Here is a 14,149-nt window from a genome sequence, read left to right on the forward strand (position 1 = left end):
CTACGGAGAAGCTGTTGAAATTTATAAATACCAACATTTAAGTCTAGCTTTGAACAGAGATTCAGGTAATTCGGTTTCCTCAAAAGAGAAGCTGATACTTTATTAATCCCTGAAATAAACTTTGAACCACTTCCCCAATCACATAATCAAATACATCATCAACCCCATAGGTCTCAAATGGTATCCACAAGAAATACAATGGTTAAAATCAGAAATTAGGTGACCTAGTTCTCTAATTTATTCAATTGCTGCTTCGTTTGTTTGAGTGAATCAATTTTTTATTTTATTTCTCAGCTGTTCGTTAGTATCCGTTGATGGTAGTTCATATTTGTTTGGATTTTGTACAAATCGTGGACATTGGCGAATAACTCACTTTAATGTTTGTTAGGCATTTGAATTTGATTCTTTTAATTTTTGGTCTTTTATTGAATTTTATTTATTTTTCTCATTAGTTTTGCTGTGCTTTCTGCGCTTGTTTTTTTTTCTTGATCATATTATTTTGTTCGCACTGAAGAAAAGAGACGGCTGTTGTCTCGAAATATTCGCTTTCTGTGTTTCCTTCAGTAGGCTATTTTCATTTGGCTTTTAAAAACCCTACTTTTAATCGTTTTCTTTCTTTATGTTATGGCAGGCCAATGTGGTTTAAGAAATTATTTTCAATTTTCAAATATTTTTCAAAAACTGATAGCTGTTGCTTTTGGACACTGTTGCAGTTACTAGCAGTTGTAACTTCTTCTCTTTTTTGAAAAAAAGGGCGTCACTGAAATAGTGTAAGGTTTTACTGCTTCTGACTCCACTGCAGCCTTGGTACTTATAAAGTGCATATTTATGTTGCAGATGAAACAAGGAGCAGAAAATATGGTTCAGCAGTTTCAACATACTAAGGATAAGGAGTCTTTAGAACAGGCCAAAAAAATGTATAGCGACTCAAAGGCCAAAGTAGACTTCCTAAAGATGACTATCGCCAAGCTCCTTGAAGAAGAAACGAATGGAACTTTGAAATCCAAAAAAGGTGAGGTATACTGTCGCGGAAATAACAGGTGATTTTAATATTATCAATCCTAATTAAGTACTGCATCACCATTTTACCCTTAGATTTACAAGGTACGTTCTGAAAGAAAGACCTGCTGAAAGAAAGGCATGTCCAAGGTGTTACTACTGAAATTAATCGAGCATGTGCGAAACTGTTCTGCGTAGTATCATTTGGTCGTTTGCCAGAGTATTTATTTACACAGGGTTTTGCTTTATCAATGCTCCTAACACTTGAAAAACTGGAAACCCCCTCCTGGTTATTGCTCAGCCTCTATATACCCGCTCAGAACTTTGTGTTGCATAGTGCTGCTTGACCATCGGATGTATTGTTTTTCAGATGAGGCACGTACAGAGTGTCTCCGTCCATCTTAAATCCCTCCCCGCTTAAATCGTAAAAAGAACTTGAACCCCACTTTTGATAATTGTTTGTAGAAGTCTAGACCCCAGCTACCTTTTTCAACATAGATTGTTTTCTGATTTAGTGCTAAAAGGCGGGAAAATCAATCTTGTATTGCCTTGGCGTTACTTGTCTTTTAAGAGTGGTCGATTTTTTCCGATCTGCAGGAATTCGTCTGTAAGCCTTCACATAATGTTCGAAATGTTTTCTGTTGATTTAGTTTTTTCTAGAAATTGTTATGCTTATAATAATTGAAGTAAACCAAAAAAAAAGTTTGAACAATAAAGTGAAGATTGTTAATTTTGGAGATGAAAGTGAAGCTCATACTGGATATTCGTTTAGAATCTCCATTAAAATCATTTGAACTTTTAGAAAATAGTTGATTACTTAGCTACAGGAAAGATTGAACGCTGAGTACAGTTTTTATTCCTTTTTTATGCTATATTTAAGTTTACTCAGCATTAGAACTAAACTAATATGTTTAATTCAACCCCTACCTAGTATAGGTTTGGACTCCAGTGCATCTGTGTGTAAATTAATTTGTATTACTCTATGTATTTGATTGTCTAGAGTCGTATGATTAAAGTCCAAACTGTCAGAAATTAAATAAATATAGTTTTTTTTCAACTAAAAGTAAGGAACAATATGAAAACCTAAAACGAATAGTGATGGTAAATGCACCTCCATCGTCTGCTTCAGCTACCAACCCTAATGACTGGATGGCCACCGGAAGTTCTAGTTTCGTGCCGAATTTTAAAAGCACCCTATTCTAAATGTATCAAGGAGAGCAAGTGTATGTTGATGTTAGACTATCATGAGATTCACATTTCCCTTGAGATTCTCAACCTGACAGTGATTAGAGATCAAGGATCTCTGACTTTTCTACTGCATTGCAGCCATTAACTTAGACCACTGGATGTTTCTGTCCATTGCAGGGCTGTTACAATGATGCTATGAGTTCATGGATGATGAATCATCCTGGGTAACCCATGAAAATATATTATATTGTAGGACTTCTTGTTCCAGCAGGTCAAAGAGCTCTTACCATGAGTAATATTGTGAGGGGTTTTGCTGCAAAAGCATATTACTGCTCAATAGAAATGCAATACCTGATCATATATTTTGGATATATTATATTACCGATAACCTAAATCCAGATCCAGGGGATAGTAGCACAACTAAGGATTATCTTGAAAACTTTCCAGGAATCAATAAATATGTTTAAACATCGTTTATATGAGCAGCTTTGCCAATAAGACTTGCGCTCAACTGGTGCTAATGCCAGTGTATTCCACCAACTCTAGCAAAGTCAATGTGAAAATGATGTCAGTGCTGAAGAAGAAGATCTAGAAATTGAGTTTTTTAAGAACAATTCCGCCAAGCTTGTAAATTGCATGTAAACGTCCAAGCTTTGTGCCTGCATCATTCGCGTAAAGAAAAGATTTTGAGCTAGTTTTTCTTGACCCAACTATAAGTGTTGGAACCAGCCGTCTAGCAGATCAGATTATATTTCCTGTTGATCTGAGCACTTACAACTTAGGATAGTCTTAAGTTTTTTACTCCTGTTTAATTTAATGTTTTAAATGGAACGCAAATATAGATATTTCAGACTAAAATTAGTATATGCCTTACGATCCTACATTGGAGGGGGGTAGTATGACACACCGACTGTGTCTAGAATTAAGCCTACTACTAAAAAACCAGTAAAAATAAGGGTAAAGAATAAGGTATTGTGCTTTAAGAGTCAGTATGCTTTAAGAGTCATTACAGGTGGACCTGATCTTCGTTTCATGGTCCTTCGAGCTGGTTCGATTCTGGCTAAGCTTACAGAGTCATGTCACTGACCCGCGTTCCAAACCAAATAACTAGCGACACCAGGACTCGCACCCCTTTTCTAACGAACAAAGATTCCAAGTCTAGTGTGCTAACCACGCGGCTAGGACAGCTCTATAAATAGTCAACACAAAATTCTTAAAAAGAAGATCAGAAAGATCCTACATTCCATCAAAACTCCGGCAACACACAAACATTTGAAAAAAATAAAAACAAAACGAATAAAATGCGTTATACTACCCGACTTTACTCTGTTTAACTCTATTCTGCCCAGCATAAAAATTTAACTCTATTCTGTACAAAAGCTTGGTTAAAATGAATGAGAGGGAGTATATATTTAAAAATGCATTCTTTTTTATTTCAAGAAATTATTGGGCTTTGGAAAAATGCGAAATCTGTATTGATGCCGTACTCAAATAAAATATCATGTCACCCCATTAGTTAGTAAAGATGGAAAGAAAATTTTCTCCTTTTAAGATTGGTTTAAGCGACTTCTACCAGGAAATTAAGATTGTTGGAAAGATTTTTTTTCTATCTTATTCCTCCCCTCTCCCTCCTTGGACAAGAGAATTACTCTGATAGCCTCTCACGGTCTTGGACCTGAATGCGTTTGTGTATATATTTAGCATGTGTTAATCTATTAATTTAAATGTTTAGAATCCAATGATTATGGGATCATGTCCAGTTTAGATGAACGAATAGAAGAATTAAGAAGGCATCTACGAATTGAAGCAGCTGTTGTTAAAGGAGCCAAAAACGCCATAACACTCTTACAAGGAGTGAAAACAGATAAGAAAGCTTTATCGGAGGTAGGCTCTTGTTGCTTTAAATTTCGTTATCTTTTGTGTTGTATTTCATGCCAGTTTATTAAAGGAGCCAAAAACGCCACAACACTCTTACAAGGAGTGAAAACAGATAAGAAAGCTTTATAGGAGGTAGGCTCTTGTTGCTTTAAATTTCGTTATCTTTTGTGTTGTATTTCATGCCAGTTTATTAAAGGAGCCAAAAACGCCACAACACTCTTACAACGAGTGAAAAAACCAAGAAAACTCTATGTGACATAGATGACTTCGAAGACCACACTGCCTTTCCATGACGAAAATATAACAGTTCAAAATAGGGATGAAACCTTTTAATTGACAGTGAAACAAATATAAATTTTTTAACTGGATATTTCGAACACATATACAGTGTCAATACACATTTAGAGTGTTATTCATCGAAATATCCAGTTAAAAATTTTTATATTTGTTTCACCGTCAATTGAAATGTTTCATCCCTATTTTGAACTGTTATATTTTTATCTGACATAGGCTCTTATTGCTTTACTTCTTGTTTATCTTTCGTGTTTTATTCTTTGCCATAATGTTACTCGCAGACTCATTTTGTGTCAACAAGATTTATGAAGGACCGTGACTAGAATCACGATATTAAAGTTCACAAATAGAATAGTGTACATTTGTGTTAACCAGTGTGTAACTCCTGGTACTCTAGGATAGTAGGTGTGTTTTTGCAAAATATGTGTGGTATTATTAGTAGGTATGTTATAGCAATTCCTATCTACAAACCAATATCAGTCAACACCTACACCTGGATGCTAACAGTTGTTGTTAGGTTTTTTAAAACAAAAGGCCGTTGCTGGAGAAAGCTATTGACGAATTTGAAGCATAAGATCAAAGGGATCACATTTTGGAATTGAAATTCGTTTAAAGTATCCTCATTCATCGTTTCTAGTAGTTCACTATTAGTTTTTTAATTTTCAGTAAAAAAAATTTTTCTTATTTGATTTCGTTTTTCAAATCATGCCAAGAATCCCCCCTTAAAATTTCCCCTGGAAAATCCCTCTGGAGATTTAATTCCCCTACCCCCTCCCCCAGAGAAAATTGCTTCATGAAAAATTTCGTATGTTTTTCAGTAATAAATACTATATGTAGACAAATGGCAAATTGCGTAACTTACAGCCCTTACCCAAGAGACTTTGGTTGGGGGTCACATCATCCCCAGAAACATAGTTGTTGGATTTTTCAAGTATACTGGACCAAGTTCTTATTTCCAAATTTTCATTGGATGAGCATGAAAGGGTGGCTAGCGACACTCCTATCTTTTTAGTCACTTAAAAATGGCACTAGAACTTTCAATTTTAGTTCGAATTAGCCCTCTCTCGTTCTCCCAGGACCATTGGCTTAATACGATCACCCCTGGAAAAAAAGCACATATCAGTAATCTTTCTTCTGGCAAAAAAATGCAAAATTCCGCATTTGTATAGATGTTAACTTAAAATATCTAAGTTAGGGTTCTCTGATATGTTAAATCTGATGGTATGATTTTCTTTAAAATCACTTGAAAATTTGTGGGTGCTTCCCACTTTTTTGAAAACAAGGCAAATTTTCTCAGGCTCGTAGCTTTTGATGGATAACATTAAATGTAATGAATTTTTGTTATATTTAGAAGCGACATAAAAATTCAATTCGCTTGATTTTTTAATTGTTATGAAAATTCCTTTATTTGAAGTTTCGGTTACTATTGTGCAGAGTCCCTCCCTACTTACAGTTCATTACTACGAACTGTTTGATTTAAGAAAATAGTTCCCGTGCCTTGTGTTTTGTGATGCATTAATTGAAATACCAATTTGGACTTTTTCATATGTGAGTTTTTCATTTTGTTTTTGTATGCCGTTTATAGTTTTTTTTTTCATTTTCATTTTAGTCCTTTTACGTGTTTGTTTAAGCTAAGTTTTCAGTTTGTCACCTATATTTTTTCTCGTTGATAAGGACTTCTGAATGTAAAAACTAAATATTCAGACTTTTTTTTTATTGTTGGTAAAAATAAGTTCTACTTTTTTCACTCTTTTAATAAAAAAACAAGTATTTTTCAATTTTTAATTTCTTCCTAATTTTAAACCGAAAATACAATGTTATCTAAGAAATTATTTACCATTTCTTGAAGGTCATCTAAAATAAGCCAGCCCTGTGGAAAAATGAAAATTTTTGATTTCAAATGAGCAATTAGATTAAGTTTTATTTCGCTTTCTTGCATAATTTGTTCTAAACTCAAATAACTTTTGAAAGATTTGCATTCCCTCTTTCTGGGAACAGTGTCAGTTCAGTTCAGCTTAAAAAGAACTTTCTTGGAAATAAAATTCTATTATAATTTAATGCCTATTAATTTACAGCCGTTCTGGCTTAAATTAAAAAAAAATTGTTATATTTTTTTTTTCAATATAACATGTTTTCAATTACTGTTCAAGGCTTGAATTCATCTCTCTTTACTAATAAAGGTCATTTTTCAGGCTTAAAAAGGATATTTTCTTTTTTCTACACTCATTTTTTTTTTGAATTTATCTCTCTTTGCTAATAAGGTCAGTTTTCAGGCTTTTTTTTCTTTTTTTTTTTTGATGCCCGTGAATACCATTTCAATTACAATCCCTCGTTTATATCCTTCTTTTTCTCCCAACAACCAGTGACATCAGTTCATGAAAAATAGGGGGAATGCAAAATATATTTTTCAAAATCGGGGGAAGGGGATGCATTTTTTTTACGTGGGAGGGTTGGGGGTAAAAATTTATTTTTTAATAAAAAGCATTTTTCAGCATTGAGGGAGGGGATAGAAAAAATTGGGGGGGGGTGTAGATGCCCAATCCCCCGAATTGACGCCACTGCTAACAACGTCGATTTTCAGGCTTGACAAAAAAAGTAAATTTTTATTTAGCGCCTTTTCAATTACGCCTTTAATCTAAATCTCACTTATTTCGACTAACAGTGGTCAGGCTTAAAAAACAACTTGTTAAATTTTTTTTCAATATGATTTTATCCGCTTTTGGATATTACTGAGGACTTTTAACAACCTTTTTCTAATGACAACGTTAGTTTTAAGGCTTGGTAAAAAAAAATATAGTGATTTATTTTTTTATCTAAGGGATTCGATACCTACTTTCTTGGGCTATAATGAGATATAGGTTGAGGTGGCTAGGGCACGTTCTAAGAATGAAAGATAACCGATTGCCAAATATCGTCCTTGTCAGCCAACAACCTAGGGCCAAACAAAAAGCAGGTTGTCACCGATTGGGGTGAGAGGAGGTTGTGAGGAAAGATTTAAGGAAACTTGGAACTTCCAGGAAGGATTTAAAGAGTGAGTGGGTTTGAATACATTGGGATGGAAGAGAAGCGCGCTTAGCTGTGTTGGCATCAGGTGACTTGGTGCTGTAGTGACTTGCTAGTAGTAGTAGTAGTAGTAGTAGATTCCATACCTTAAATGGTCACACTACTTCGTCCATTATAATTTTAGTTTTTGTGGCCATACGATTTAGAATTGATTTGATGGCGTTGTTATAACTTATAGAGTTTGGACAAGAGATTCGAATAAATGGCAGAAAAATAAAAGACGAAACCTACTTTCTCGGAAATCTCAGAAAAAACTATTTAGTTTATCTTGTTTTGTGCCAAAGACATAGGTATTTAGTTTTTATGAAACTTAAATCATCTTTTTTATTGTTATTAAACAATGTATAATATATGTATTGTTATTAAACAATATATACAAGTAGTATTTTCTTATTGACGTTTAGGACAGTATGGGGCGATATTTTGACTAAACGATATTTTCACTTTCGATAATCGATATATCAATTTCGATATTTCTGATAAGTTTTTTGCTCAGATTAACTTTAGGGTTTGGTAAAATTCAGTAACAAAATTTTCAATTAAAGAGTATTTTGTATCTTTTCCCTCAAATTTTGAATAAAATAAAAAGACTTCCCATATTATAAGACTCCACGACTTAAGTGGATCCATTGTTCTTGGAACTAAAGACTCCCTACTTGAAATCTTGAAAGCCGTGGCTAATGCATCTGCTGAAAAAGTACGCCTTGCACTGACTGCTTAAACTCCATCATCCCCACAAAATGGCTTGATTTTGTAGTGGTTGAATCACAGGGACTTAGACGGCACCTGCGTCTGTTGATGCAGATTCTAGTGACACCCTATCCATTTCTCTTGTTATTTTACTCTCAACTTCGAGATGATTGTCAGGAGTAATATACAATTTCTAGAAAAGCATATTCAGCTATGTGACCCCTCACTAAACGTAGTTTGAGAACAGGCTATGCCGCCTTATGAATACGGCTGTACATGCTGTGAATCAGCACAAATGAGTTAGTGAATTGAATACATTGTTTTTTTTTCTCGGCCATTTTCGAAACAATTTTCTATGTTGGATCTTTTCTGCTGGGTCTTCAGCGGTAGATATCAGAAAAAGCTGAAATATTATCGAATTCGATATCGATATTCAGGTTTTTTTTTTATCGATATTTGGTCCTATAAATTGTTATCGATCTAGTATCGCCCAACACTAAGTCAGGAAGGTAATTACTTAAAATTTTTTTAACGTGCCTCCTAAGAAAATGGTAAAAATAAGCTAAAAAGAAAATCATTTGATCCATTGGGTGGCTTTGAGAGTTCCCTATGTGGTTGCCCGCTTTTTAAAAAAATATTTTCTCAATAGTTCTCGATGGTGGCTAATCCCCAGGGATAACTCGCAAATGATCTCTATGAATTTGAGGTGGTCAGCCAATGCTGAAGCTCGCAAAATGATTTTTAGGCATCAAATCCCCTTAACGTCTTCTGAATTATTACCGTCGATTCTGAATCACGCTCTTTCTATCGATAACATCAACATTCAGGCTTAAAAGGGGAGTTTTTTATCTAAGCAGTAACTTTATTTTGTAACTTAATGCCTTTTGGATTACTACCGCCGGCTTGAACCCTTTCTTTCTACTAACAACGTCAGTTGTCAGACTTGAAAAATAAATGAATTTTTATTATTTTTATTTTTTGTAGCTTAATACCATTTAAAGTTTTATAATCTTAATAATTTAAAATTTTCAAACTATTATAAAATTTAAAAAATAAAATTTTATAATTTCATAAAAACTTATATCGTCTACAGGGTGTGATTTTAATTTTTATTTATAATTATTATTATTTTTTTTTAGAAAAATAATTGAATGAGTATATCACTTACCTTGTTATTGATAGATATAACCGACCCTTTGGCTGTCGGGTTGTGGTTTTTGATACCATCTGTTCTTATTGTTGCTCATTTAATTTGGACAAGTATATAATAATTTTCACAGCTATTAATATGCTTATTTGAACTATTAACTGTATGTGTATTAAAAGAATTGATAGAATCAGTGAACCCATTTATTTTAATTGTTTCATTAGTCATTTGATTAAATTTGAAACGAGGCTATTATTTTCTCGTTATTATTCCATGACATAGCTATGACTGGGAGGGAGAGGAGGGCTGGTGTCAGAGGTAGACCCTCTCAGAGGAAATATTTACATTCATTATGTACATTTTTTTTTATTGGACATTCTAAACACATTTGATTTATTTATTATTTTACAGTAACCCGTAATGAGGGCCTTAAGGACACTTCCATTCAATTTTTTTTTTTGGGGGGGGGGTATCAGGATTTTTCTAGGTGGCGTATGAGTTTCGATTACCTTAAATTCTTTTCTAATCATTTGCTTAACTTTAAATTGTGACTGCCCATTTTTTAAAATTAAGAATTCAATGCCTTACCTGTGGAGAGGGGGGGGGGGGCATCAGGGACTCCTTTGATTTTTTCCAAAGTATATGCAACATTTTATAAGGTAAATGCTTAGTTTCGTTCCAAGTGCTCTAAATTGCGTATTACTGCATATAGCAAGATTCTGATGATTGCTTATTGTTTCTTTGCCATTATTAGAGAAGCGCATCCATTTTTTAGCTTTCTAAAATCCCCCTACAGCGATAATAAAAATGTGCAAAGTGGGCTTGCATACAGGTAACATTACCTATAGAGCGAAGCGTATTAGTCCATGAGCCTTGCAGGCAGCAGGGCAAGGTCTGTATTCTATATTTATTCAACAAAGAGTGATAAAAAAAAATCAAACGAGGTTTGTTAAATAAATATAGAATACAGACTTAGCCCCGCTACCCGCGGGGCTCATGGACTAATACGCTTCGCTCTATATGTAATGTTACCTGTATCCATTAATGGATGGCTTCAAGGATACAGTCCTGAGTTCTTTGTAAATTTAATATATTTATACGTAAAGTTGAGGAAGAAGAAAGTTTAGGAACCTGACAAACATTCTTCTTGTTTTTCTAGGCATTTAAAATTAAAAAAAAAGAAAAAAGAAAGAAAAAAAGAAAAAAAGCCGCAACGATGGTGCTTTAACCTGCTGCCAACGAGGCTCCTACTCAGAAATATATGATAAGGGGATTCCCCGCAACACATTTTATATATAGATATGGTAGGGCCATATTCGACAAAGCCTCGTTACATGAAAAAAATTTTCCACCTTCACCAAGTAAGGAACTTTGTATCTTAATTTATTTTGATGGAACTTTGAAACTAAGATACATGTAGCCTATCTCTTAAGTAGGCCTACTGGTTTAATATCTTTTTGTTTGACATTGTATTTTTGTTGACATTTTTTGTATTATTTTTCTGACGTTCTAAGGAAAATGTTAATCTCTTTGAAGCCCCCCCCCCCTATCTCTCATAGCCGTTGCCTAGTTACACCAGTGATACTCAGATGTAATAATGTAGCAACTAATTTGTGGGGGGGGGGTGTCGTAACCAAATATTCAGTAATTTTCTTTGGTGTAGGTGCCAGGACTGCAGATGATAATGGAAGAAATCTTCCGTTTTTGGAAGATTTATATATATATATATATATATATATATATATATATATATATATATATATATATATATATATATATATATATATATATATATATATATATATATATATATATATATATATATACTAGCTGTTGGGGTGGCGCTTCGCGCCACCCCAACACCTAGTTGGTGGGGGCGCTTCGCGCCCCCCCAAGCCCCCCCGCGCGTGTAAGTCGTTACGCGCCATATTAGTTACGCGCCATTGTAGTTGTGTCCCTATGTCCCACCTGTGAATATAGATAGATATATTATATATATGTTTTTAACTACGTAAAACTTGCGAATATACAACATTCTTTGCTGTCCCATTGTCTGTGCATATAAATAGATTGTCAGGTTTACCGACTCTTGAACATGCAACATATAATGGTCCATGGGAAAACAATCCGTATTCAGATCTATACCTCATGATTCTAATGATTGCCCTTGAGCTTTGTTGATGGTGATTGCTAATCGACCATTCCCTGTCCCGGTGTCCTGATCGTCATTTATATCCCCCTGTGCCCCCCGGCGTCCCCGTTGTAGTTGTGTCCCTGTGTCCCGGTCGTCATTTATATTTTTTACTTATGTCCTGGTCATTATGGCTTATGTATGGTCATTTATATTCCCTGTGTCCCGGTCGTCATTTGTATCCCGGTCTGTATATACATTCGTTTTTTAGTTTTGTTTTTCTCCTTTATTTTTTTCCTTTTTTCTTTTTTTTCTTTTTTAGTTTATTTAGATTTTTAGATTTTTAGTTTTTTTTATTAGTTTTTGTTTTTTTTTCTTTTTAGTTTTTTCGTAGTTTTTACCTTCTTTTTAGTTTTTTTAGTTTTTTTTTTTTTACTTATGTCCTGGTCGTCATTTATACTCCCTGTGTCCCGGTGCTTTGTTGATTGCTAATCGAACATTCCTTTTGTCCCGGTCGCTTTCTCTTTGAGTGTCGTCATTTATTTTTTTCTTTTTTAGTTCTTACCTTTTTTTAGTTTTTTTTAGTTTTTTAGATGAAATTTTTTTTTAGTTTTTTTCTTTTTTTTCTTTTTAGTTTTTTATTGGTTTTTACCTTTTTTTTTAGCTTTTTTAGTTTTTTTTTCGTTTTTTCTTTTTACTTTTTTTTTTAGTTTTTATCTTTTTTATTTTTTTTTATTTTTATTCTTAATTTTATTAGTTTTCTTTTTCTCTTCTATTTTTCAGTTTTTTCCTTTTTTTTAGTTTTTTTTTTTAGTTTTTATTTTTTTTTTTTAGTTTTTATTTTTTTTTATTTTTTTACCTTTTTTTAGTTTTTTTTAGTTTTTTAGCTTTTTTATTTTTTTTATTAGTTTTTAGTTTTTTCAGTTTTTTGTTTAGTTTTTAGTTTTTTACCTTTTTTAGCCTAACCAGGATTTGAACCTGGGACCTTCATTCTCCGTTCTGACACCCTCTCTCACCGAGTGACTACTCCAGCATGTTCATTTTGGTGTTTTAAATGGTATATTATTAACCAAATTAATGTGTTTTACAATATACTAAGCATCGTCATAACAAAAATGATGGCAACTAATTTCATGACGTCAGCCGAAACATGACGTCACCTGATCCACAGATCCACACACAGACAACTTATTTTTATATATATAGATATATATATATATATATATATATATATATATATATATATATATATATATATATATATATATATTAATTTATTTAATCAAATATTTATTTAATCATATTGATGTTTGTTTGCTAAATGTATAAATATGAATTCAATTTTTTTTGTTAGTCAATGATTTGTGGAAAAAAAAAAACTGCAATTACGTTTTATTGTTGCCGCAACAAGTTTTACTTTTGCCAAATTTTAATTGAATTGACGTCTGTCATTCTCTTGAATGAATTTAAGTGGTTGATTGCTCAGTTATAAATCTCTTTATATGGGAAAATGTCTTAAATTTGATGATTATGTGGTTTTCAATAAAGTCTGGACTCAAGTAACATTGATTATTTCAACTTAATGTATGGTATATGCTTGAGGCGGATTACCTTGTGGTTTTATATATTTCCCTGTTATTTATCCAATTTTAAAAGAAAAAGGGGTTCCCACGATTCATGACATATTATGCACTGACATTTTCTTTTGAATTCAAAAGCCACTCTTCTAACCTGGGCTGTTAGCTGCAATTCATAAAACTGGGCAGTGGACCCAACTCACGAAAATGTGGATAAGCAAAAAGTTTTTTTTCCAGAATGTATTGGAAGGGGGGGGGGTTCTTATTTTTTTTCAATGAAATGTTAACAAGGCACTTTTCAATGAAAATATCCCATAAAAGTATTTTTCAAAATGTAGGCTGGGGAAGGGGTAAGCATTTGAAGAAAATGCCCCCTGCTCCTCTACACGATAAGCATCCTTTAAACTGGAATGTGTAAATTGGGGTGGGAGCTTGTGGTACATCCAGGCCAAGGGTGCCGAAAAAACAGTAGGAGGTCATTCTTGCGGAAGTTTGCCCGCGGGAATCATTAAATGTTTGTGATTTTTTTTTTTGTCTAAAAACTGTTAATTTTTTCTGGATATGAGGACGTTTTGTTCTTTACTTTGGGAGGGGGGGTTGATATATTTGTCTATCCTCCCCGGTGGGTCCTGCCATATAAACAGGAATCTTTTCTGGGGGAGATGGAAAGGGGAGGGGCGAATTTGTAAAATAAAGTAGATTGCATTCTAATGCTCTGAAATTCATCAAAACCATCTAAATCTGGTGAACTTTGTGATAAAACATAAAAAAAAAACTAGTTTTTTTTAACTGAAAGTAAGGAGCGACATTAAAACTTAAAACGAACAGAAATTACTCCGTATATGAAATGGGTTGTTCCCTCCGCAATCCCTCGCTCTTTACTCTAAAGCTTTTAATTGTTTTAAAAAGCAGAATTGTGGCAAAGAGTCAAACTTTAGCGTAAAGAGCGAGGGATTGCGGAGGGAACAACCCATTTTATATACGGAGTAATTTCTGTTCGTTTTAAGTTTTAATGTCGCTCCTTACTTTCAGTTAAAAAAAACTAGTTTTTTTTTTATGTAATTTCTGAACGTTTTTGAATTAATGCATGTTTGATTTTGGCTCTCCACGCATAAATTATTAAAATGAAATTTGTATATTATTTCCTTTTTTGGCTAAATGGCTTTCTCTTAGTTTTGATCA

General features: G+C 33.4%; 1 protein-coding gene across 1 annotated transcript in view; it reads left to right on the forward strand.

Moving 5' to 3' along the window:
* The window catches only part of LOC136036965 (serine/threonine-protein kinase N-like), a 100,010-nt gene that overhangs the window by 33,986 nt on the left and 51,875 nt on the right, over positions 1-14,149 (forward strand). The window contains exons 4-5 of the mRNA XM_065719361.1: positions 838-1,012; positions 3,920-4,071. Coding sequence (XP_065575433.1) covers positions 838-1,012; positions 3,920-4,071 — 327 coding nt within the window. The remainder of the gene's footprint in view (positions 1-837; positions 1,013-3,919; positions 4,072-14,149) is intronic.

The sequence above is a fragment of the Artemia franciscana genome, chromosome 16, assembly GCF_032884065.1.
Source record: "Artemia franciscana chromosome 16, ASM3288406v1, whole genome shotgun sequence".
NCBI lineage: Eukaryota > Metazoa > Arthropoda > Branchiopoda > Anostraca > Artemiidae > Artemia > Artemia franciscana.